Here is a 26973-nt window from a genome sequence, read left to right as displayed (position 1 = left end):
GGAAAATGTCCAAAGGAGCCAGGGCTAAAGATGTGTCTGTACTGGGTATCAGTGAGCTTAGTAAAGGGTCATAGTGAATCAATCTGATACCTTATTTGTCTTGTCTTCTTCCTGTACCCCTTTGTGAATCTGTAATTTTTTCCACTCCCTATGGTTTTACAGCATCTTACAGGATTTCTTCACTTGCTCTGTCAGGTCATCGTGTCTTCCTGTTCAGCCTAAAGTTGCTGCCATGGCAGTAGCTCCTACATCTGCCGCAGGAAAAAATGGAGGTGACCATGGGTTTACTTGGTATGTTCAGTAGCATTATCAGGAACACTTTTCAGTCCTGTTTATCCTTAAGTCTTTATAAAAAAAAAAAAAAAAACTACCTGCTTATTAAATAGCAGAGTCAGCTGCTTTCTGGTAATTTAATTTCCTTAAAGACAGGTCAAATTTCCTGTTTTTTCATTTTAAACTAGTATATACTTGTAATTTTGTCTCCCTCTAAATTCTCACATGGCAAGTAAAATGCTTTAAAAACAAAACAGCCAGTGGTAAAATGTATGTGCTTTGATGCAAGCTTGTGTATTAATACTTTCCTGGAGAACATACTGTGCCTATACAGTTGGACAAGGAATGAATAAGAAAAATATTTTAGAACTGAGCTGACAGCTGCGAACTGTTTTATTTTTGTCTCTTTCTTGTTAAAACTAGACACTTAAATAGTTTTGGAAGGTACTTAGAGAGCTGTGGTATGATAATGTTTTCTGCTGGTATTTCCCCCACCAAGTCAAGTCACAGCTCTTTAGTAAGCTCCTTGAAGGCATTTTATGATACCTTATAGTGGCATGAGCTACCTTTAAAACTTCCCTGTCCATTGAATGACCTTAGGCTTCAATAGTATGTAATAACAGTCTGAGATCATTCCATAGAAACAGCATGGGTAGACCTTCTGCATGCCTGTTTGAGAAGAAAAAAAATCTTTTTTTAAAAGAGTAAATCATCGGTTTGGTTCTGAAGAGGTTTTGGGTGCAAACCCCAAATTTTGCCTCCACTGACTTCAGGATAATTCAGTCACTTCCAGTGTTTCAGGACAACCAGTATCTATCTGCGAGCCTCTGCTGCTCCCCTTCCCCTGTGGGCTCCAGGCACTGAAATGTGGATCAACAGAAGCAAGTCTTTGGAGAACATAAAAATTTTACTAATGTGGAAAAATGGAGATGAAGGAAGGAAGAAGGATGTGTGTGATGCACTTGCTTCAGTGTTGATTACTTCATTTTGGCGACCTATTTAGCTACGTGGCTGTGCTGGTGTGGATAAAATATCCACTTCATTTCAGTTTAGTAGAAAGTCTTAAATATCCTCCTGTTTGTGAATAAAGCTGAGTTGGTGAGGGCTATTCCTGTTTAAAAATAGCTTTTATAAGCATGAGCAAATGTTCTGCAGCTTCTGGCAAGTGTGGATAAGTTTTTTTTTTTTTTTTTAATCTGTACAATATGTTTTCTGCACTTTTAACAATACTCTCTATAAAGACAGAAGGTGCCTCTGTTCTCACTTGAAATTCATTATATATTACTATGTTCTTTACACTTTTGCAAATTAAATTATTTCTCAAAGATCTTTCAGTGTTAAAGTCCAGGTCTTCAGTCATCTATTTTAGGCACACAAAATGGTGAAAAAAAAAAATTAAAAAAAAAAATAGTAAGCCCTTCACAGATCCCCGTGGTTTCGGAAAATTCCATGGGTTTTGTAATACTGCCGTTACCAACCCAGTCTAGACGTGCTCACTTCATAGACAGACATGACACAACAACTGCAAGATTCAGTCATGGAGGTCAGAATGAAAATTCACTATTTGCACAGCTTCTTCATTAATTACATAGTGGTTAGTTAGTGGATGTGTCTTCAACCTTAGAGTGACATGGAACACCAGGGATTAAAAAAGGAAGATGGAAAGCAGCTGAGTACATGGTAGGCAAAGAGTAAGGAAGGTCAGTCAACACAGGAGGAATGGTAATCCACAATGGTTATTCCTTAAAAGAAATATCCATGTGTTCTTTGCCTTAGAAAATACAAAATAGAAGAGTGGAGGGAGTGTAGGAGTGATGGACAAAGCTAGGGAAAAGTGAAGCAAAATGGACCGTGGCAGAACTTTGTTGTTCTTTTATGAAGGACAGGTGACGGCAGGTAAGGCTGGTGAGAGGTTTCCCTGTGTATCACTGATCACTGTATTTGGAAACTGGTACCTGCAGCCTGCATGTGTGCTGGCTTTGTGGCCCTTCTACCAGCTCTCTGAAACCCCCTGGTGAAATTCTCTTTGATTTCAGCTCTACAGAGAAGAGTGTCAGAAGCAATGTGCTCTCTAACCATGTTATCATATTGCCATTTGCCCAGCTCAAAATAAAAGGCTTCTGAAATGTTTTCGGGATTGCAGTCTTCCAGACACACAACCACCTATTCCCAACCACCATAATGTTTACAAGGCAAAGCTTTTATTGTGTCCTCCCACGTGAAGGAAGCAGTGATGGGTCAGAGATTTATCCCTAGATGACAATGTTTCCGATTCCAAAACAAACTTTCTCAGAAAATATTTTTAAAACAGGACATTTTCTTCTCTGCAGTTGTTAGTGTGTTGGTTTAGAAACTTTTCTCAAATATTTGTATTAAAACCAAATCTGACATTTTGTCCTAGCAATCTCTCAAGTTACAGAGCATAAAAAGTTCCTGTGCTACTTTTGCCTGTAATGAGGTCTGGTTCTTCAATTTTATTTGCCTTCCTGTTAGGTTTTGGATTCCCATACTTCCTTTATTCCACACTTTTCTTCTCAATTCTTGCTTTTTTGCCGGGTGAAGGGGATGGTGGGGAATGAGGGAGAGAACAGGTGAGGTGTGGTGGACAGTTGAGCCTGGTGCTTGGAGCATGATGCTGTGAGGTTCTAACAACGTTCCTGATAGGAAACCTTAAGCAATATGTGCAGCTACTTGTCTCTATATAGCAACAATAAAAAAAAATAATGATAATAAACACTTTACACAGCACATTGCAGCATCCCAAACTTGAGCTAGTCATTTGCAAAATAGTTCAGGTAATATTAGTAACCTATCTGCTATCTGCTGCGGTGAGGTCCTGTATAGCAAAGTAAATCAGTGCACCTTTGGGCTATAGTAGCACAATGACTCTCTGTACCTGGGCAGTCTTCTTTAAGAGCTGTCTTCTGTTGTCATCAGCAGAGCTGATGATCTTGGAGCATTTTCACTGACAAGGTGTCAACTATTAGCGTAACAACTCCTGCAGGACCAGTTACTGCTGTTAGCTGGGTTTAATTGGTCCAGCAGAACATTTGTGCCATTTGTGAGGAATATCCAGATGACTAAAATCTTTTAGGTTCAGGGTAAAGCTTTGGTTCAAAGTAAGTTCATGGTTTAGTGTATGAGGTTTCAGTTGACTGTCCCAGAACCGTATCAAATGCCTTGGCTCTAAGCTACCATCCTTGTGAAGCCTCTTTATTAAGCTCTGAAGAAAAAAAAAAGTGCTTTAGAATTCTACAGTAAAATATTTTTAATATTAAATTTTAAAGTAGTAGGGCTCGTGTTAAGAAAGCAAAGGCCTGAATATCCAATGTGATGATTCAATACAAGTTTTCAGCTCTTCTTTTATTATAGATGGACATAGTATACCAGGTAAGGACCTGGACCATGTTTGTTTTTATTGTTTATACAAAAAAATTGAGAACAGAACTGGTTTATAGTAGACGAGCAGAGCACTGGCAATGTGCTGTGATTTATGATGCACTGTGGTTTCCAGAGTATTGCTTGCAGGAAACATGAGTTGAACTAATTCATCAAAAGCGTTACCATTTTCAAACCCAAAAGAGATTCATGTGCCATAGTGAACATAATCCTTTCATGCCTTTGCTAGTTGAAATTAAGCATGTTCAGGAAAGTGTAAAACTGAAAATCTGGAACACAATACAAAAATAGGTCTTTGCAACACTTGGTGCCAAAATCTCAGGATTAGAATTACACTCAGGACAGAGTATTTTTTGTTTAAGGCCTGTTTGTGGTTACACGTCAGAGGACATTTTACTCTTTGAGCTTGGTAGCATTGCATGTTGGGAGTAGAGAAATCAATACATCATCACCCTGAAATAAAATATTGTCAAGATGGCTTTTTATAACCATATGAAGGAGTTTCTATATTCTGGATAATGATATATAAATAAAAAGAACAGTAACAGGTTTCGCTCTTTCTACTGATTTTTCTGGGCTTTGAATCTAGCATCTGATGTGCTACCTACCTCACTGTGCACATACTTATCTAGGTGGTATTTCAGATGGAAGATTTCAAAGGTCCAGAACAATTTCCATGAAAGATAATACTTTTGATACTGACTTCAAAAGAATTTTTCTTGTTACTGCATGTTATTTTGCTACGGGAAAAAATGGAAGGGGAAAAAAGCAGTGTAAAGAGTTTTGCAGTTATATCATTCTGGACAACTGAATTATTGGATACTTGTTACTTTTCATCACTTGTAGTATATCTGACAGGTGTGTTGATAATGCAATTTTTCTTATCCTCTTATTATTTTCCTTCTATCGATTCAGAGACAGATTTGAACTGAGAAAGTAATTATTTTCTCCTCTGGACACTGTTAAATAATTTAAGAAGATAGACTTGCCTGGTGTAGAATTCTAGGACAACGTTTGATCAGATCCAGTCAATAATTCCTGTTTGATTTGATTTTTTTTAATGCTATATTTGTAATCTTCAGTGAATAAAACTGTGTTATGAACTGTGTATTGTTTTAAAAAAAACAATAGTCTTTAGTTATCAAAAGTGCTCATAGTCTTAAAAGGTACATTTGAGAAACAGTTGGGTGCATTTTAAAATGTGGTGAGTTAAAATGTGATGAGGCAGTGAACACAAACTGGAACACAGGAGGTTCAGTCTGAGCACCAGGCAGCACTTCTGTTCTGTGTCCGTGACAGAGCACTGCAACAGGTTGCCCAGAGAGGTTATGGAGTCTCCCTCTTTGGAGATTTTTAAAAGCCACCTGGATTTGGTCCTGGTCAACAAGCTCTTTCTGGCCCTGCTTGAGCTGGAGGCTTAGACTAGATGGCCTCCAGAGGTCCCTTCCAGCCCAACCATTCTCCGATTCTGTGAGTTTTTGCTGTATCGCACTCAAAAGGCTGATTGGATGCAGCTTTTGCTGATGGAGGAGTAGAAAAAATATAAAAATTTCGTGTAGGCATGCATGTGAAGTTTATTAAAGTCTGTCTGAAAATATTGAACTGTTGTTTAAAAGTCATTTTTCTCAAAGAGGATGGCCAGAAAGGTGATGAACATTCTCTGATGTCTTTACCTCAGCAAATACTTCTGAATAAGGAAGTCTCGTTCATTATTTTTCTGAAGGTAGTTTGCAAAAAGGCCTGAAAGACAAAGCGCTTCGTTACATTTTACATTTGAACGTAATAGCAGTCTTGAGTGCATTGCTGGCTTTCCTAGATTCCCTTTAATTTCTGTAGATGTAGTGATAATATATACACTGTACTCTATACACCATAGAGTTTATGGACCAGATCCAATGCTTAATGAGGTTAGAAGTAATCTTGCCCTATATTTGAGTAGGCATTAGATCTTGTGTTAAAATCCTGGACGTGAACAATATGGTGCTTGTTTGATAACTTTAATATATTGAGAATCCAAAATAAGCATGGTGATAGTTTCTGGTCAGTGTAAGACACTGTGGTCGGTCTAATGTGACATCCCACAGTTGCTTACCATAGTATAGACCAACACTGAACTACATACTAGGAAGTGGGAAACGGTTTTCCTGCCTAAGAAAATTATAGGTATCACTTAAGGGCCAAGGCTTTTGTTTGTAGTCTGTGGTCAATGGCATAACTTGCTTCACTTTCTTAGAACAACCCGTGAGGAAGGAAGAAGTGGAAGAAATAAAGTTTTGTAGAAAACGTATACGTGTCTAAACATAACCTTCCCATCCCGTCCCTACTTTAAATAAGTTAAGAAATTAAATGCACAGGCCTAGTCTAGAGAACCTTCATGCATGGGTAATTGCAAACAACATTACTGCTTGTGTGAGTGAAACCTGCTTGTGAGTGGTGAAATCAGCCTGCTAATCTGCATGTTTATCAATTTCAGTACAATTGCGTAGCATAATGGAGGAAATGAGGTCTATCAGAACCATTCAGTGGTCACTTAAAATTGTTTTCTTTTCCTTCCTGTCCCACAGGTACTCTGTGTCTGCATGTTAACGACAATCCTAGGATGTATATTTGGCCTGAAGCCGAGCTGTTCAAAAGATGGTAACTGGCATGCCTTTTATCAATAATATTTCTAAGCAATTCCTTTTTTTTCTTCTTCTGTAAATTACTTTTAATATTATCAGAATGTCACCCTTTCTTGTTACATGAAGAAGATTGGATGCATTGGTTGAAATAGCTTCAGTTAGAGTGGCATGAAAATACTGGGAAACAAACCTCAGGTGTACTCAGTACCTGTGTACTTAACTGAAAGGTAAACTGATCCTGGCAGTCAGTGACTGGTCTGGCAGCTTCCTTGTATCTCAGCTGTCACTGTGATGATGTCACGTGGCTGACTTTTCTCAGTTCACTATTTTAAAAACAAAAAAACAAAAAAGCAACACACAACAATTTCTATTCCATGTTGTCCTGGAACATCTATTTTTTCATCTTTTCCAGTCAACTATGAAAAAAAAGTTGTTTTTTTACTGGTTAGAATTCTAGTCTGAAAATGTTCCTTGTGGAATTCCTTTGGCTGTTTTCTGTCCTGAAAAATACATGATTTTTTTGCTGTTGAAATTTCTTCAGGTAGAAGGTTAAGAAACATATTTTAAGAAATTAATCTTTGCTTTGGCAACAACTTTATTCATGCTGCAGATCTAGAATAATTTCAAAGTTAATCTGTCTAACAAACAGTCCCACAATGATTTTTAGTGGAGGAAGGCTATGCCTTTCTCACACTAAAACTGAACAAGAAATAAACCAGTGAGCAGTACTCTCAAATTTGTATCTCTGTGTCTGATTTGGAACAACTCTTCCTGTGTCTCAGGGTAGTACCCCAAACATAGTAAGGTGCCACTTGGAGCTGGGCTTCTTCAATTCCTTGTGCTGAAGTGGCAGTGTTTTGCATGAAAACAGTAATGCCAAGATGGCATGAGCATGAGAGAGGAGCAGGTGCAGTCTGGATTCCAATTAACATTTAATTATTTATAGAAAGTGGAACATTGTCATCCTCCAAAATGAAGATCAGTGCTCTCTGCAAAAGCATTCCACTATTAGGGTGCACTAACCAAAGACACAGGTTCAGATTTTCTCTGATGGAGATTTTCCATATGCTGAATGGCTGTACCAATATCTTCTGGTGATGCAGAAAGGCAATTTCACTCACAACTAGAATTGTAATCCTTTGTTCCACTGCCTTCTGCCACTAATGAAGTGCCACATTCCTACTAAAACAGAACCTTTTGTTCAATGTGATGAACAAAATTCCACTCAATAAGAGAAAATAAATGTATTTAGTTGGATCAAGACTCTTCTTTGTCTTCAGCTGCTGCTATTTTTGCAGCCACCTTGTAAGTTGTGGAATGCCCAGCTGTATCACTCCATATGCTGATCATACTTGTTCCCTTTGCATATTAATTGATAACACTATCCAATATTACAGTGAAAACCTGCAAAGGCCGTTGCTTTGAAAGGTCTTTTGGAAGCTGCCGTTGTGATAGAGATTGCGTCAAGCACGGAAACTGCTGCTTAGATTACCAGGAAACGTGCATAGAACCAGGTAAGGATAGAAAAAATGATGGAGGCAAACTCTCATACTGCGTGACATGGGAGGGCCCTGCACTGTGAGGTCTGCTGTGGTCAGATGGCTGTAACCCTGACTTTAAATGGGCTGCAAGGGCAAGAGAGGGGAGGCTGAGCTGCACGGTGCATGTGCTGCCAGTGGTCTCCCCCTCTTCCTGCCCACTCTGTTGCAACTGCAGGTGGAGGTGCAGTGGTGAAGGCAGTCCTGGGGACCCCCGTGGAAACTTCAGGGCTGTGTGTAGCTGTTGTTACACACCAGCAAAGTTTGTATTTCACCCTGTGGGGAGAGAGGCTGTGAAGGACCTTGTTGCTGTGCTTCCTCTTAAAAAGCACAGGAAGAACTGTGACTGGAGGTTTCAGCTAGCTTTTTGTTTTCTGTGCTCGGGAGTGAGAGAACAGAGACATCCATTGTATTGTCCCTTGCATCAAATACACAGCTAGCATGCTCTGGGGTAGGCCGGGAACAGGAGTGGATTCTGCATGTTGTATATTTCTGTCCGTCAGCACCCACGTGAGAAAGGGGAAGGACAGAGCAGCTCTGTGAATGCACCCTCCCTACAAAGTACCGTGCTGCTCAAGCCCCATGCCCAGCTTGGGCATGACACAAGGGCAGTGTGCCAGCCTCTGGGACATGGCACGACAACAAAACAGACTGCAGTGGTGGAGAACGGTCACAGAGTAAGAAGTTGTCATGAGTTACCAGGAAGCTGGAAGGCAGACGGGCAAGGGTGTGACAAATACTGTGGAGAAATTTTATGGTGAAAGATGTTAAGTATGGGTAGTAACACTAAGGACAGAACTTGGCTGTATTCTATAATGTAGTTTTGTCTTAATGCTTGATGCATGGTGTTCTTATCAGTTAACTATTTTTCTTCTTACCCATCTTTATAAGTATTTGTAAAAATTATGAACATAGTCTCAGAAATAAAAAATGTCAGTGCTTACTTTTTAGAACCAAATGATTAAATTGAGCTCAGATGCCTTCTTCAGCTAACTGTTTTTCAAAGGTCCTCAACATTGCATGAAGCCTTTTGCATATTACAATGTTTGCATGGGATTTACCCTCCACTTTGTTTCATTATAGCCGTTAAAAGAATTCTTCACAAACAGGAGAGTATGTCTTACTACTAAAGATGGAATATCATATGTGTTGAATGATGTTTTTTAATTCAGTAGTCTTAATGTCAGTGCAGAATGAACTGATGATTTCCAAATAATGCCACATAACCAGAACCATAACAGATGCTGCTCTCTCTCAGAATTAAGATTACTGACATTGGTAGAGTTACTCAAGTTCAGTATTCCTGGGAATGAGATTACGTACATATGCTTGTTAACCAGATGAGAATGGTTTTAGAGTTTTCTAATTGTTAGTCTTGTATGAAGATTGAATGATTGTCCTCTACTCAAGCTTCTGGATTTGGCTTCCACATCTCAATTAAAACCATCACTTAGGTATTCAGTTCGTAAATTCACTCAGTAAATCACACAGGTTTATCCTCACTGACAGTGAAGGATCTGCTTATGTTTACAACTGATAACAAAATTTTTATCTTGAAATGATAAGATGTATGGGATATTCTGTTCAGAAAAATAAATATGATTCACTAAAAAAAATCACTACTGAAAACAGCAATGAAGTTGAAGTCAGCATGTCTTTCTGTCAGTTTACACAGTAGTCTTGTATGATAATGGAGTTATATCTGTGCCTAAGTGATGCTGAAAAAAGCTGTAATGTGTGATGGTGATTGGTAAAATGCATTGTGACTTCAGTGCAAGTCAGAGTAAGTTACCGTTTTTCAGTGTGTTCCAGGTATTCCAAATTCAGACTTAAATTGGGGGTTTTCTTGGTGCAGTTGTTGTGGAGCTTGTTTATAGTATGCCAGATTAAATCCACAAAAATTACCATATTTAAAGAGGTCTGTAAAAAGATTCTTCCTGTTGTCCTTTTATGATCTGTGGTATTTATAAGCATATGCTGAACAGTTGTCTTCAGTTGGCTGTGCACTTGAATAGTTTAGCCGTGGCTGTTTCTGTCTTCCAAACTGCCAAAGCTTGCACCATTATGCATGCATGAAATACCTCAGGACTGGTTTTCTGTGAGTACTCATTTGAGACAAAGCTTACCATTCAGTTTGTTACTTCTGCACTTACACTGGTGTTAACCATTGTACTGTCCCCCTCTCTCATCTATTTGTAGCTCATATATGGACCTGTAATAAATTCAGGTGTGGAGAGAAGAGGCAACCAGAATATCATTGTTCCTGTGCAGATGATTGTGTGGAAAAAAAGGATTGCTGTGTCAATTATAATGCTGTTTGTAAAGGTAAATGCCCTCAGCAAATTCCTGCAGTCTCTCTTGTGTGTACCTGTGTTTATTTGAAAGGAGCAAGGACGTGGTATAATTTTAAAAACACCTAATGAAGTGAAAAACTTGCATTGATCAACGAAGGAATTTACTGTCTTGAAAAATAAATTGCACTCATTTGTTTTAAGGAGAGGCAAGCTGGGTTGAAGAAGAGTGTGAGGACATTACTGAACCTCAGTGTCCAAAAGGGTGAGGATATTGTATATTTGCATAGCTCTGTTCTTTGCTTATGTTTCATTTTTGAGATTGTTTTCCCTTGTGTGCCTTCATAGGAGCTGCTTGCCTTTCTTACCTACTGTAGGAGTGGCTGCCAGCCAGACAAGCACACCTGTTCGGCCAGTATTTGGTCGCGCATACTAACAGATCAGATTGCTCTACCGCAGCAGCACTCACGTATCCCAGCTTGACTTGCAAGACATGCCTGTTCCCCGCCATCTCTCACAGCTGTGTTTACGGTCGGGGGAGCTCTCCCTTGTGCCAGCCTCACTATTGTCCTACATATGCTCCAACACATGCTGTCTCAGATATTCTGGGACCCACCCAGCAATCTCAGACTCCTGACTGCTTGTCCTTGTAGTCACTTCTAAAGACCTTTGCCCTTCTGTGCCTGTTCCAACACCAGAGCTGCAGAAAGTGGGCAGATCACTGTCCCAATTGTTTGCAAAGTGAGCTTTCTTTAGAAGGTGTAAAACATTGCACATAGGAGCTTTGTACTTCTGTGGGTGAGCGCCATGTCAGGCCTGCTCCTGCAAGCTGCATGTCCCGTCTGAGGAGTAGGTCATCTAGTTCATGGCTGTAGCACTTGGACTCAAGTAGTTCCCAGCCAGAAAATCAGCCAGCACTTCATGTAATTTTACTGCTGTGGGACCTTCAAATTAGCATTAAAGCTTAAGTTGACTGCACACTGTACTTGAATGAGTCAGGCATTAATAGAAGTGACTTAACCATTCTTGAGTGAAAAGTGTTCCACTGGAAAAAAAAAAAGTTTGAAAACATGCTGTGGGGTTGAGTTAAGTTACATTCTTGACTGAAAAGTGTCAAACATCCCCACCCAAATTATTTTGATGATTTTGATGATTTTAGTAAAGTAAAAACATTTTTTTTCTTACATCATTACTTTTTTTTACTTACGCTAAGGTATGTAAATCATACTATATTTATTCGAGTTACAATATTGTCAAACGGCGTATTTCCTTTTGGAATATTTTTACACCAAATGAGTACTTTTCATTCTGATTTGGAACAATAACAAACGCTGACACTTCAGAACCTGCTTCAAGACAGACACTGGAGCTTCTTTCTAGCGTTGAGCCCAAGTCCCTGATAAACTTCCACATAGGAGGTTTGTAGCCAGCCAGTTCTTAAAGCTCTTATTCTTAATTCAGAATTAATTTAGTGCTGTGTGCTAGGAACTGACTAGGATGCTGATTTCCTGAATGCAGGATTAGGGAGTGATAGCCCAAAAAGCAGATAAACAAGAGTGTTGTCCAGAACCACTGTCAATAGTATAAATGTCAAATGGCAACTCCTGCTAGTTAACTTGGTTGTATTTTTTTTTTTGTTCCTGTTCAGTGCATGAAAGGAATGCATAGTTACTTGACTAAAATTGTTTTAATCCTGGCAAAACCATAAATGTTGCAATAAAACCCAGCCCAGGAAAGGGTGATGTGTGGTCAAAGTTGAGTGGTGTTTACTGAAGGCTCATCTCAGACTGTTAGCACACAGACTTCTCCCAGAACTGACAAGTCTGTAAACAATTCACTTCTTCCTGTGGTGGAGTAGGTAGGAGTGCAGGTGACTTTAGCTCAGCGCTCATTTTGAGGCCTCAGGATATTGATTCTGATTCTGTACATATTAATACAACATGCTGTTATTAAGATTTTAGTTGGGACTGCTCATATGCGACAGAGGAGGCAAAAAGTGCAATGTTCAATGATGTACTTAAATTGAGAAACCCAGCTGATTTCAATAAGACGGCTCAAATGCATAAAATGAAGTACACATTAAATCTTTCCAATACTGGATTCTATGTTACGTAATAGGATTATAAGGGGCTATAAGATTTCAAGAGTAGTCATGTAGTCCTTCCCACTGTCTCAGGAGTGAAATACTACTTCGAGATTTCAAACCTTCTTAAGTACTTTATCCTACTGCTTAACTAGATGCTTTTCCTGGTGTTTAGTATCTTTTGCTGTAAGTTAAGCCTATTAATACATGTGCTGTCTTCAGTGAGCTGGAAAAAAATGCTTTGCAGTTCTCTCCTATGTATTTGAAAGTTATTTACTTTCTCCTTAATAATTGTATCTTTGTGCTTCTTGTTGAGGCCTTACATACATTTAATGGAAAAGAACATTTTACTTCCTATGCTTTATGGCTGTGCATAGGCAGCAGTGTATGCCTGGGGGCAGTAGGAAATTCTCTGTGTAGTGTGTTTAGCTTTTTGAGAAGACTTTTTTTCTTTTTCTTTTCCTCTTTTCCTCTTTTTTTTTTTTTTTTTTTTTTTTTTTTTTAATTGTGGTCTAACCAGCCTTCTGGGAAGCAGGTCAGCTTGGCAGCATGGTCCACAGTTCTGGTCTGTCGATCATCCAGGCTGGTGAACCTGCTAGACCACAGCAAGCTTGTGTTGCCTGCGTTATGTTTCCATAGAAGCCAGTTTATAGGAGTGGATAATTACCACTGCATTTCCTTCAGTTTGGAGTCAGGATGTGACTGTGGCATACATATTTATCCAAGAGCTGTGAAACAGCCTTGTCATACAGCTTGGACAGAGCCAGCATGAATCACTGGCAGGGCCAAAGCTTGGGCCTCTGTGCTCTCATGTCTGCTTGCTCACGATAACACATTTTTGACGGAACAAAAGCTAATCTACAAATGGAAAAAGTCACAGAAATCACGGATTTGTCTCAGAACTGAGCTCAGATCAGTTTGTCTTGTGAAATAGGGCTTTACTCAAAGGGGCTAGCAGTGGAGCTCTTCCAAAGAATGCAGTTTAACATGGCCTCTCAAGGTTCATTTCCCTGACTATGGGACAGGTCATTGACTATTTGAGTTACGTATCTGAGAGTATACAAAGAGCAAAAGTGCCAATATCTCTAGATGTGGCAATGGTCTATCTTGCCAAATTTAATTTATGTGCATGAGGTGATAGTAGATAGATTTGCAGACAACTATGTATTCAATAGTTGGTTTACTCATAAATGTTAAGCCGGGCACAACTGCATGAAGTCCCTTTCTAAGGAATTATTTTAAATTTGTTTATAAGTTAGACTTATAGGTAGGTAATATTGAACAGTCTTTGCCTCAAAGTTTGTATTTTATTGCAAGAAACTTTGCAGTGATTTTTTTTAGGCCTCTGTATTGGAGAGAATCAAATTGTTTGAAAAAAAGTTAAGTATCTGTAGAAGTTACAGAAATCAAAATCTGTGGTGCAAAAAAAAAAATCTGTAATATGGTCAAAGGTAGTACATGAAGTTTCCCTGCTCTTTTCTGCTAAAGACTTCAATATTGGCCTGAAGGTCATTCATTTCTTGTTCCTCACTTACTGTCCCTACTAAGCTTTCCAAAAGACAGTATTAAATATACCCTATAGATAAAAACCAGGCCGCAAACATCTTTGCTTTTGTGAGACCCCACCTGGAGTAGAGTTCAGTTCTGGGACCACAACATAAGAAGGATATGGACCTGTTAGAACAAGTCCACAGGAGGGCCACAAGGATGATCTGAGGGCTGGAGCATCTCTCCTATGAAGACAGGATGAGGCAATTGGGGTTGTTCCACGTGGAGAAGAGAAGGCTCCAAAGAGACCTCGTTGCGGCCTTCCAGTACTCCCTATGGGGGGCCCACAGGGAAGGGGGTGAGGGACTCTTTGTTGGCGAGTACAGTGACAGGACAAGGAGTTCCTACCCTCTTAAACTAAAAGAGGGTAGGAACTGGATGGTCTTTAAGGTCCCTTCCAACCCAAACCATTCTGCGATTCTGTTACAAATGCATCTTAATATTTTATTCTATCTGGGGTAGGGTAGGCTATGTGCTGACTAATGAAGTCATTTTAGCTGAACGTCTTCCAAAAGCTTCCAACTGTTCATCCAAAAAAAAAAAAAAAAAAAAAAAAAAGATGTGTTCTGGTTGTCTGACTAATCTTCCGTTTAATGTGGTCACATTTGTTTTAGACTAAAATAAGGCTTATGAATGTTTTACTTGTCAGAGTAAATTGTTGTTTGGATTTTTGTGTGCAGTACCTCAATAAAGAAATTGTCAACACTTTATAAATAATATTTGTCTTCTGTCATCACTGTTTTATTTTGGGAAACTGAAGTCCAATAAAAAAAATTAAAAACATTTTCATTTTACAATTTGTAAACAAAAAGGAAGAATGAGCTTCTAATTGGCATGTAAAATATATTAATTTCTTTTAGACAAACCTATGTTTTCAATGGTTGTTGCTGCACTGCAGTGCTTTTGCAGCCTTGCATGTCCTCATTTATAGGTTCAACATAGGATATTTTTTCTTCAAGGAAGAAGTTACTGATGACTATTCCATCAGTGATGCAATGTTTTAAGAACTTACAGTTGGACAGAAATTGTTTGAACAGGGCTGAAGTTGGGAAAACATAGGCCCTGTGGAGACTGGAAGGAGTGAATTTATTTTTGCTTGTTCCAGTGAATCCAGTTTCTGGATTTATCTGCCAAGTCCAGGCTGAAATATTATAGTGCTCCAGTTATAGGACTACATTTTTCAATTTGGAGATTGGTAGTACTTCTGGTACAGAAGGAGTGGAGATTCAGTTCTTATTTGGTTAAATAATCTTTATAAGATGAAAGGAAAATATTATAGTTGCTGATTAAGGAAAATCTAGTGTACATGTTATGTTCAGAGTTTTGTGCACTCTGTATGTCAGAAGCTATGTTCTTCTAAATAAAGGAAAGCCATGGATTAGCATTGCCTTTTCTCTTTTCCTTTTCATACCTTGAGATGGAAAAGATTGGGTGAGGCTCCAATGGAACTGATTTCATGATAGAGTACCAAAAAAACCCAGGCAGATTATGTGAACATCTTGGTTTATGTTTTATTGTGTGTGTTTGTGAAAATAGGCCTTGTCAGGATGTGTGTGTGTGTGTATGCCTTACCTCTTCTGGCAGGATACTTAAGCCAGCCTGCAAAGAGAGGGGCCACAATGGCTGTCTTGCTTGCTGCTGTGCCAGCCTGCAAACCTTCCTGCTTCGGAGGACTAATTTCCTCAGCCTGGTTTACAGTCCCCTAAGGAACATCTCCAAGATTCTTGGGAAAGCTTTCTTGAAATAAGTGATAGGAATTTATTTCTCAGTCTCTCGTTTAATACTTGAATTTCTGTTTGTTCAGATTTACCAAATCTCCGGTGCTACTGTTTTCATTGGATGGATTCAGAGCAGAATATTTGCAGACGTGGGGTAGACTCCTACCTGTTATTAGCAAATTACGTGAGTAGTTCCCTTGTCTAAGCAATATGATGTTGTTGTTTCCTCAAAAATCTGTGGGGTCTGTTTTTCTGTATATGCTACTATTACTACTCTCTTAAATCCTCACTGTTCTGTGGAAAGTCATATTTTTGCACTGCAGAACAGCTGTGCAGACAGAACGGGAGGTATGTGGGGGTGGAAGGGCAAGGAGAGGGAGGTGTGAGGAATGGGCTGGCTAGGCTTTGGATTTTCAGAAATACCTTAAAAATCAGTTAAGCAACAATTGCTATATTTCAGAGATGGACACTTCCTGTTGCGTGCTTACTTTATTTTTGCGTGGGGAATTAGAAGTAGGAATGCTTTTTGCTCTATATTGCATATTGTCTCATATTTAGATGGAATGGCTTTGGAGAAAACAGCAAGTGAGATAGAAAGCACTTCATTCTACTTGAAAAAGAAGGTAGAGATGATATGGAAGGGCTGGTATGTAGTCTAGAAATGTGATGAATCTGAGAAAACCTTCATATAAGAAACATTTTCAGAAGAAATGAGAACTTCATTTCTCATATGTATTTTTTTTCTGTGGATTTTGTAGTGCCACTACTTTGTAGTGTCTAAGTAACTTTAGTTACTTTTTCTGTCTCTATTTTCCTGTGGTCTGTAAAGAACCGATGACATTTCGTGTCTGAAAAATATGCCAATCTTGTTGTCATTCATAAATTACTACCTGGTATGACTGGTTTCAGTTCGACTAAAAATAAATCAGTAAAAATACTTGCTTTTTTGTACAGTGGTTGTTACAACTTGATCTGTTCCAGAGGATAACAATTCACAGATGTATTTGAGGTTTTGGCTTTTTTTTTTTTTTTTTTTTTTTGAGGCTTTGAAACAATTTCATAAACTGCAGTTATTGAAATTTTCAACATCTTGGCATCTTGGGCATTGAGAAGAGAGGTTGGCTATTACAAATGGTTATAGCTCTGGCTGAGATACAAGATAGTGGTGTCACAAAGCATCTGTAGGACTTCCAGGCTGCGCTGTCCACTGCTGCATACAAAGTTTCTGCATTCTTTAGTGTGGATAGGCTGCAGTGCAACCTTTTGTGGTGACTTCTATAATAAACTTGTATTTCTGTTTCCACTGAATCCATGGTAAATTGACCACTAAGAAAGTGAGTTGCCTCAACCAAATCCTTCAGTATCTTTATCAAAGGCAATTCACCTCTTCAGAATCATGGAAGTTTTTAGTGGTCGGAACTTAATGTTTTGAAGATTTTAAAGCCAGAATCTCTCATAATATTTTAGAATAAAATGAAGAACAATCTGGGGAAAAATATTATTCTGTATCATCATTCTCCATTAGTCTGGAGAGACTAAACTACTAAGTGTCCTGAAAGACTTACAATTTATGAATGGCAGGATTTATAAAACCATGAACAGTTTTTCACATTACCTAATGTGACTACTTACTGTTTTCTTAAATTAGGGCATTGCTAAATCCCTGGATTTTATTCTTCAAGACACTTGATGGCAAGTGCAGCATTCTATTATATTTCTCATTTATATCCTGATACTGACATATGAGAGAAAATAATGGTAATATTTTTAATTCCGTCACGGGTATAACTCTGTGATCTCCATGGAGATTTTTGTTAGAGTAAATGCCTATGAGGCAATATCACAATTTCACTTTTAGCAACTTTTATTATACGCACACACAGAGTTATGTGTTGAAGGTGGGAAATTCAGAATGGTGCTGAGGCTTCTAAGGGAACCTAGACAGAGCCATTATGTGTATTATGGGGTATGGAGAAGACATGTTCACATTCTTCTAGACTGTGATATAAGAATTTTAAAATAAATCCTCCTTTTGTCTTCGGTTGTCTTTAACTAAGGCAACAAAACAAAAATAGGAATGATAACCCCTACAATTCTGGACAAAATATGTTTTATGTGTATTTTTCTCTAAAACAAAACAAAAGCAACCAAACAAAACCCAACCCACACAACAGAAAAAAAAAAAAAAAAAGGGAAAAAAAATAAAATGAAACAAAACAAAACAAAACAAAAAACCCTACTATTTAGGAAAATAGCCTCAACAACAGATTTGGAAATGGTTGAAATGCATCAAGTGTGTTGCCATACCAAAAAGGGTAAAACTGATGATTTGTTACTTAAGAATACAACGCTGGAGAGAACGCCCATGTAATTTTTGGCTGGCTTGGCTTCTTTTTTCATTATTAGCTGAAATGGGTTATTTCAACTGAGACCTTACCCAAAGCTCCAGCCAATGAAGTCTAAGTGCCTTGGCATGACACTTCTTCTGTTGTTAAACCTTTAATTCTATTATATTTATATATGTATATAGGTAACCCAGAAAGCCAGTGAAGTTTGGTTTTCTTTCTACAGGGATCTTTAGGATCTGCTGAAAAGTTTTTGGTTATCACATTGTATTTTTAATGCTGTTAATGAAGGCTATTTTTTTTTTTTCTGAAAATCAGGTCCTGCACATTTGCCTTTGGAAATCTAACTTGAGTAAACTTTGCTTACGTGTTTTGGCCTGGCTAATGACTTCATACTAACAAATACTACTGTGCACAAATTTTCTCCTGAAGAACCTACTTTTTTCGTCAAGATAAAGAAAACTTTGAGATTCATTCTATAATAAGAGCTTATTTTTATTAATATACTTTATATATATATGTGTGTGTATATATATAAAGAAGAGCGAGTGCCAAAAAAAGTGATTTGATGGGTGATTGAGAAAGCCAGGGCACTACTGTGGTGGCAGCTGTGCTGCCTCACCTCTGAGAGCTCCCATGGTGAAGTAGCTAGTTGGTCTCAAGCTGCTCATTTCACATACCGCTCACCAGGGCAACTTTGGAGGGTGTGATTTCTTTTATTACCCATTTTTACCTATACATGTGCCGATGGACTGTAGGTCTTGCTCATATGACCATTGGAGTCTGTCATTATGAATATCAAAATGTTGTATTCCTAACATTCAGTCAGCTTGTAAATGAATGTGGGAAGAAATATGAGGTACTAACACCAGAAGTATGAGAAGTGAAAACTTTTTAGAAGCACAATTTAGAAAAAAATATTAAAAAGTATGTCTGCATAATAGAAACTTGTAGAAATTTTGTCTGTAAATTTGCTGTTTTTCCTTCTAGAGAAATGTGGAACATATACTTCCAGTATGAGACCAGTGTATCCTTCAAAAACCTTTCCCAATCATTACTCCGTCGTCACAGTAAGAATTCCTGTATATTATGTTTTCACTACTGAAGAGACTGTTCATTATCAAGTTGTCTCCAAGGCAACAATGTTTTTTTCCATTTTTTTTTTTTTCTTCCTGTGTGGATTATTAAAACTATAGGATTTTCCCTCCAGAATATGGAAATGTATTTATTATACTCGTTGCATAATTTAGATTGTCATCGTATAACACCATGGTTAACTGCTCAGATCTGATCTCTTTAAGTAATCCAGTTCTTCTGAGACCAGTTGCAGGAATTCCCACAGAAATGTAAATCATGCCACTTTACAAAACCCATTTGTATTAATATTTCCAATAAATTGCAGATCTTCTTAAAGTCAGGAGTGAGGGCAGCCTGACTTTAAATTGTCAGCCTTGCTCTGCTTCTTCAAGGCATCTTGTCATAGCCCAAAGACATGCATGAAATGAAAGGGAAGATCTGAGTATCATATTAGTGTTGTGTCCATGATTGACTGTACCCAAACCTGGATAGAATTATCCCAAACCTGACCTTGTGAATATCTTCACCTCCTGTGTATATAGGAAAAAGAAAAAAGGTGGTTGCCAGCACTGAATGCAGGGCTAGAATCCCACAGAGCCTTCTTAGTTTCATGATGTGAGAAGTAAAATTGAATTCAATACTTGATGACCTACATCTTCTTTCTTATCTTCCCAGTTTTTCAGGACTGGCTTTTGGTAAATGAGCAGGAGTGCAGGAATGAGATTTTTAATTGTGTAATCCTGCCAAGTATCCATGTTTCAATATGCAGCTGGAGGTGTTAACGGTGCTCTATGGCCACTTTAGAGTATCCCTAAACACCATGTAGAGCTTTGTCTCAGCTCCCCATTCTTGTGAAAATTAGCAGGCAGTTGTGTTTATGAAAGCCCCAACGGTGTTATTATCGCCTTTAATTTAAAAAGAAGTCAGTCTGTGTGAAAGAAGAGCACTGTCTGTTAAAGCTACCCAGCAGCTGGTGACTCAGAACTTCTTTAACTGTTTAGAGAATGGTTTTCCCCAGCTGGAGCTTTCATCCATTGATATACAATTCTCCTTTGAAATGCTTTTAATTATTAATTTTAATCTCACTGCAAAGCATTTAAAAATTGTAAGGTAGGTTTTGGTAGCAATAAGAGGTGATGCTGTTACGTTTGTGATTTGAGGTACTAGTGTAGTCTTGAGCTTGGAGTAGGGTCACATACAGATTATTCACTGAACATGTTTTTCTAACAAACATATGTTTGTGAAGCTAGAAGGTTCGTAACATTGCAACAAGGTGTCCTCTCAATTACAGGGACTGTATCCTGAATCTCATGGTATAATTGATAACAAGATGTATGACCTCAAAAGAAATGCATCCTTCACCCTTAGAAGTGAAGAGAAGTTTAATCCACAGTGGTACCAAGGACAGCCTGTAAGTATTATTGCACAGCTGAGAGCATTACAGCAGTATTTTGTCATATTATTTAACATCACTTGACTGCATAGTGATGTTAAAAAAGTTACAGAGGGTACTTCTAAGTCAGCCAAGAAGCGTTGCCTACTAGAGCTGCTGAATTAGGAACAAAGCAGTGTAATATATTTTGTTGAACTTAAATGAAATTTTCCCTAAAGAAAAAACTAGCTCAAAATAACTAGTGAAGATAGCAGATTTTCTTCTATTCTTAATATCATGTGAGCTTGCAGTTAAGTTCTCTAAGGAAATTTTCAGACCAATTATAGTAATAAGCAGTAGAAAAGGTTTGCATTCTGCCCAAACTACTACTGAGTCTAAAGATGCAGTTTTAAAAGAAAAGCTCTTAGTTTAATCATGCTGCTATGGCAAATGTGCTGAGACTGCCATCAAAATGAACTGGCATGGGAAAGTTTGGGTGAGAGCTGACATGAAGAACGCTGGAGGAGCAGATGCAACCTTTTAGTAATGCGTGGAGGCCTGATATTTGAGGAGGAAAGAACACAAATGAAGACTTTGCAGGCCACAGAGAAGAAAGTGGTGCAGGAGTCTGGTGGGAAACCATGCTGAAAACAGAAAAATCTGTAAATCATTGAATCTGCCGTAAAATCAGAAACATTGACTTAATTGTTGCTCCTCTGTTTCAGAGTGTACATTGCTCCTTGGAACATTCCTGCTCTTTCTTGCTTACTCCATTGTTCTTGAGAAATTTCTGCTTCACAGTACTCAGCTGTGGTACTGCTATTGCATTATTGCTCCTAGCTGCAGAAGCTGGTAGCTCCTGCTTCTGTCCTGGCTCCCCGCAGTGTAGCAGCGGAAGGGGTATGGGTGTTTGCAATAAGGAATCAGGCTGGATGGTATATCGGGACTGCGGATGGCAGAGAGATGCAAAATTGACTGTCCTGAGTGCTCTGCTTAATTTTTTTAGTGTTTGATCTTTCTGAAAGGTGCAGAGATGGTGGGAGTGGTTCACAACTGAGTGAACTCCACTAATGACAGTGATTATTCTTGTCCTGCAGATTTGGCTAACAGCTATGTACCAAGGTCTGAAAGCTGGTACGTTCTTCTGGCCTGGATCAGATGTAGCAATTGATGGGACCTTTCCAAATCTGTATGAAAAGTACAATAGGTATGTGAAAGCTTGTGTCTTGGATGAGTATTTTACATTAACTATTGTGATGGGACAGATCCCAGAGAAAGTATAAAACCTTTTATGTGTTTCTAAATAGTTGTACACCATATGAAAGAAAAGTAGGATCAAATTAACTTCCTTTCACTGCAGTGTAGATTCTTTGTCTAATTGTTTTGCCATTTCTCAGCAAGCAATTTACAGGAAAGATGTGGAAAAAAACACCTTTAAGAGCAGCCAACCTTGAAGCTTTAGTGCTTTTCCATTTATTTTTATACAAGTCATCTATGGGTGTGTTTAGAGTCATTCAATCCAAATCCCTCATAAAGTGAATGTATCAGGTCTTGACGGAGCATTATCCCTGAAAGCTAACATCTTACTGTTAAATTGTTACTTGTAAATTGTTCCAGAAAATAATGAAATTATTTTCATTGCAAATTCTCAAAATATTTCACATTAAGGCGGTGATATTTTGGTCAGTGATTGGTCTTCATTGCAATTAAGCATTTTCTATCAAATGAAACTGCTACATAAATGTATTTATCACCATTTATTTAATATTCTCACATCTCTTCCAAGAAACAAAGCTTTTCATTTCTATCTTCCTTGAATCAGTCTGTCTTCCTACACCTTAATATAGCATGGAAATCCTGATTCTAGATTGACTATCTATACTTGTCTTTAGCAGTTTGTACATGTTCAGTTAAACCTGTGATAGGCAGCTGAATTACTAACCTTGTGGATGCCTCATAATGTTACAGGTCAACGTGCTTATCGTTGGTCTGCTTCAGAAATTGATGAGGATCTACTTTGTGACATAGTATGAGAACTTGTACTCAAACTGTATAAACATAAACCCCCTAACCAAGACTTTTTCAAAACTTAATACAGGAATGAAAACCTACACATTGTTTTGTACATTAAAATCAAATATTCCGTTTGTAAAATAAACACAAGAAATACCGAGAGCTATATTCTAATATTGCAGTCAGTGAGGAGAATATTGATGTAAGTAAGCTTTAGAACAGGACATCAACTCTTCAAGAATCACAGAAAATTAGCACAGATAACCTTGTATTCTGTTAAATGTGCATTAATAGCACCCAGTTGAATTCACATTTCTCTGCTGATAAACACTGATTTTGTAATATGTGTGACTGAAGTTCTGTAGCTCTTGGAAAGATTTAGTTGATCTTGTATGGTTTTGATACAGCTCAATCCCTTTTGAAGAAAGAGTGGTAACTGTTCTTCGCTGGCTGCAGTTACCTGAAGATGAAAGGTAGGTATACAATTGTAAGCATGAGTTCTTGTTCCAGTGGTATTGTGGTATTGCAATGAAATGATTTGTAAATATTATTTCTATTTTAAACAATATTGTACATTACTTTAGAAATGTTAAAACATTATTTAATACAAGCTTGTTTTTATGATCAAAACCTATTTTTACTGTTATGTTGCTCTATTTCACTCTCATGTGTCCTGCTTCTGAATGATAGAGTTTGTTTCCAATATTCCATGCCCATTGTTGAAATATAATCTCTTCAAACTGTCTCAACGTGTATGTAAAATATTACATTTTTGGTACTGTTTGATATAGACCACACTTTTACACTCTGTATTTAGAAGAACCAGATTCCTCAGGCCATAAGTTTGGACCAGTAAGCAGCGGAGTAAGTAATTTTTCAGTTTTTTTTTTTTCTTCTTTTAATTTGAACTCTTGCTCTGATTCTATAATAAAACTTCTATAAATCACATTAGATGAACCAAGACCATGTTCAGTATACTTATTAGAAAAAGATTTTTTGAATAGACAGCCTGTCCATAATTAACATCAATACAAAGCATGCAATAAACAGCCTATTCAGTAAGTCTAATTTTTATTTTGCTTTAACAACATTAAAACCGTCATCTCTTGTATGTAGTTTTATCTGACCCATACAAACTCTTTATGCTGATTTTAGAACAAAACAACAACAACAAAAACACACCACCAAAAGTTTGTAGTTTCACCTGGTAAAGAACAGAGATTTTATCTGTGATAGTCCAAATTTTGGTGGATAAGCATTCATGCTATGATTTTCATTCATTTTCCCCAGTGTCTGTGTAAAGTTCAGATTAATATTGATCTTATCTCCCTGCAGTTAGATTTTATGTCTTCTTGGAAAGAGAGTGATAAAAGGGAAGCTCACCCTTGACATACTGTTGTATAAGCTGTTGTATATAGAAGTCTTTGGGACTGGTCAGTGTTGTTTGCAAGAGTACTAAATAGTGTTACATTTTTACAAACGGAATTGAAACATGCATAGGAAAAAGCTCTCAGAAATTCAAGAACTTTTAAAAATCCTCCTGTCTTGACTGGTCAGGAAGTTTGAGCATCAGCTGGGTATCTAACTGCAGTGGTGACAAGAACAAAAAGCTCTTGCTTTTACAAGGGAGGTTTCAAGGGTGGTTTGCTCCAGGGTCACAATGGTAATTTGGAGGAAGATTGCTGCAGGCTTGACTTGCTTTGTTCTCTTCAGTCCTCTGGTGTTCAGCCACCAGTGCTCGTGCCCTAAAGCATTCTGTATCGTCCTCGGTTATGCCCCTGGTAGAGTGAAAAACATCCTCAATATCATACTTTAAAACCAGTCTTACTGTCTGTAATGTGATTTGTTTAATTGCTTTAAACTGAGGAAACACATACAAATGTGTAGCTGTGTCTTAGTATGGGTTGGGGCACAGAAAAAAGTAGGAGTGTAGGTACATCCAGTCTTCTGTAGATGGAGGTAGCTCTGAGCGGTGCAGGTGCTAGCCAGCCTTCAGGCTCTTCTCATTTAGCATTACAGATGCGCCTATTGAGTCTCAGCAGATGCAAAAAATATGTATCTAAAGGGTGCTGAACAGAGAGAAGTGGAAATAGAGAAAAAGCAGGTTTAGTGTGGTATTGAGAATGTTGTATTCTCCTATCCTCACAGTTTCTCCTCTCATGTGAACTCTATGTGCTCTGTGTTGTGCGTTTGGGGGTTGCTGCACAGCTGGTTAGTTCCCCTGTGTCCTTCACCTATGTCTGGGCTGCATCTAACCTTGAATGGTCCATAAGAAAAATCCTTATTTGTTATTAGCATGTACTGTTGCAGTTTAAACTTATTCACTCTCTCTAGCAGTATTTTTAAATTTATTTTTAATTTAAGTGATTAGTAGGCACTTTACATGCCTGCTTTTGTCCTTGCAGGTCATTTTGGCATTACAGAGGGTGGACAACATAGTTGGAATGCTGATGGATGGTCTCAAACAGATGAACTTGCATAAGTGCCTGAACATTATTTTTATATCAGATCATGGTAAATTTGATTTTGTAAAATGTATCAAAATTCTGAAGGGCTGTTTTTATAAAGTAATATTCTGAGTTTATACTTGCATGTTTATGGCAATGTTAAGCAACCTGCTAATATATATAAACTTCTGTATTATGGGCATGGCATAAGAGATAATCAGTGTGGGTGAGAATTAGACTATGAGTGTGGGGAAAAGAAGTGGAGAACATTGAGAGGGATTAAATCGTTTTAATATTTTATTCCAAATTTCTCCTGTAATTATCACCAATTGATAAAAGAAATCAAAATGAGAATTGAAAAAATATATTTCATTTTATTCTTTTAACTACACTACACAACAAGTCTATGAATTGCTGAAGTGAAAATCAAAGCCACATCTTCCTTTCAGTTATTAATTCTCTTATCCATTACTAAAAGGCTGTGAATATGAAACTTTGGTTTATTTCTCTAATAGGTTTTCTATACTTTTATAATTATTTCTGTAATAAGTGAAAAGTCGTATTACCAATCTTTTTTTTTTTTTTTTTTTTTTTTTCCTGCTTTTGGAAGATATTGGGCTAGGTGAATCTTTGGTCTGACCATGTCTTGCTGTTGCTGATAAAAACACCTGAGAAACTGCATTTCTGATTTTTACAATTAACTTATGTGTCTCATCACTCCATGCTGATACTCACATATTTAAATAAAATTTATTTTCTTGTGCAGGAATGGAAGCAGGGAGCTGCAGGAAAACAGCATATCTGAGCACCTACCTGGATAATGTTCAAGATTTCATATTAGTACCTGGTCCTGCAGCTCGCCTTCGACCTAATAATGTTCCAGATGAGTATTTCTCTTGTATGTAGTTGCTAAACTAATTTCTGTTACTTTGTTGTACCATTTTGTGCTTTCTGAGTATAAACTTAGGATATGCATATTCTGGGTCAGCTAGGGACAAGCTGGGCAATAATTAAGGGGAAATACTGAGTGGTACACCCATGCTTTTAAAGACCATTTGACTTTGCAGGTCTGAAAGTGTACATAAATCCTACAAACTGCTTATGTGGGATGCCTCAGAGTGACAATACACAAATGCTTTGCTTTGTGAAGGGCATTCCTTTGAATGTATCTTCAGTACTCAAGGTAGACCCCAAAATCTCCCCTCATGTCTCATGTTATTTCCTGATTTACCAGCTTATGTAGAGAGCTGCTGTATTTCAGACTTAAAGAAATGTAAAAAATTTACCCTCTTTTACATATCATTATGAGTATTATATTTTGTTGTTATTTAAAAAAAAAAAAAAAGGTTTTTCTCCTAATGGTCTGACAACAAACCAGTTAAGTAAACTGCAAATAATCATAAAAGAAGTTTATCAACCTGGGTAAAGATGAACGAATGTTTACAGATCTTAAATTTCAATTCATTAAGCAGTCTCATTGCAGCAGAACACTTAATGCTGGCAGGTTTTAGTTCATGTTAATGTTCAATACAAGTGCTTCCTTCACTCTTCATTGCTTTTTCTGTCTAGATAATTGTTTTCCAAGCCCATTAAAACTTGTATACCTCAACCCCAATGACTTTAAGTCCTGTTTACTTGGTGCTATTCTAAACAATTTTAATGTTTCCTTTGGAAAGTGTGGGTTCCAGGTTCTCTTTGGACAAACAAGTTCAGGGAGAAGAAAAGCAGAGTATCTCCTGTTTCTGACACATGCACTATTTTCATGAAATATTGTATCTGTCTTTGTAGCACTGAGTATATCTGTGCAGGAGTTATTAATGGTTCCCTTGCAAGTGTAATCCTTTATGTACAGTCAGGCACTGAATATCAGACTCAGGGCAGAGTAACTGTGTGAAATGTAATGGGCCTGTGTTATACAAAACGTCAAGTTAAATGATGTGATGTCCCCTTTTGGCTTGAGTCTAAGAATCTGAATCTTGGCTTGGTTGCTCTTGGCTTTTTTTTCTAAGGATGCTTGCCAGTTAAAGCTGCTGTCCTGATTGTTCTATTTGTTTCTTTTTTTCTTAAGAGTTTTATTAGTAAGCAGGAAAAATCCAGCTTCATTAGCACAGCATTTAGCTGCCCCTTTTGTGAAAGCGTACTTCTCAGACTATTTTTCTAACTAGCTAAAGTACTTGAAAAATTTAAAGCTGTAATTAAGCAAGGAAGGAGTGTCTCTGAACTAAAAGTTTATAGAAACTTGACAGCT

The 26973-nt window shown here is 37.8% G+C and overlaps 1 protein-coding gene across 1 annotated transcript in view; it reads left to right on the top strand.

Annotated features, from left to right (window-relative positions):
- Positions 1–26973, top strand: part of ENPP1 (ectonucleotide pyrophosphatase/phosphodiesterase 1) — a 53780-nt gene that overhangs the window by 8019 nt on the left and 18788 nt on the right. The window contains exons 2-13 of the mRNA XM_035321884.1: positions 6237–6309; positions 7691–7807; positions 10031–10156; positions 10327–10387; positions 15558–15655; positions 18807–18886; positions 20185–20304; positions 21363–21472; positions 22686–22751; positions 23070–23142; positions 24684–24792; positions 25492–25623. Of these exons, the coding sequence (XP_035177775.1) occupies positions 6237–6309; positions 7691–7807; positions 10031–10156; positions 10327–10387; positions 15558–15655; positions 18807–18886; positions 20185–20304; positions 21363–21472; positions 22686–22751; positions 23070–23142; positions 24684–24792; positions 25492–25623 (1165 nt within the window). The remainder of the gene's footprint in view (positions 1–6236; positions 6310–7690; positions 7808–10030; positions 10157–10326; positions 10388–15557; positions 15656–18806; positions 18887–20184; positions 20305–21362; positions 21473–22685; positions 22752–23069; positions 23143–24683; positions 24793–25491; positions 25624–26973) is intronic.

Source organism: Oxyura jamaicensis, chromosome 3 (genome assembly GCF_011077185.1).
Source record: "Oxyura jamaicensis isolate SHBP4307 breed ruddy duck chromosome 3, BPBGC_Ojam_1.0, whole genome shotgun sequence".
NCBI lineage: Eukaryota > Metazoa > Chordata > Aves > Anseriformes > Anatidae > Oxyura > Oxyura jamaicensis.
Note: the sequence above shows the minus strand (reverse complement) of the source record. Positions and strands in the feature narration are given on the sequence as shown.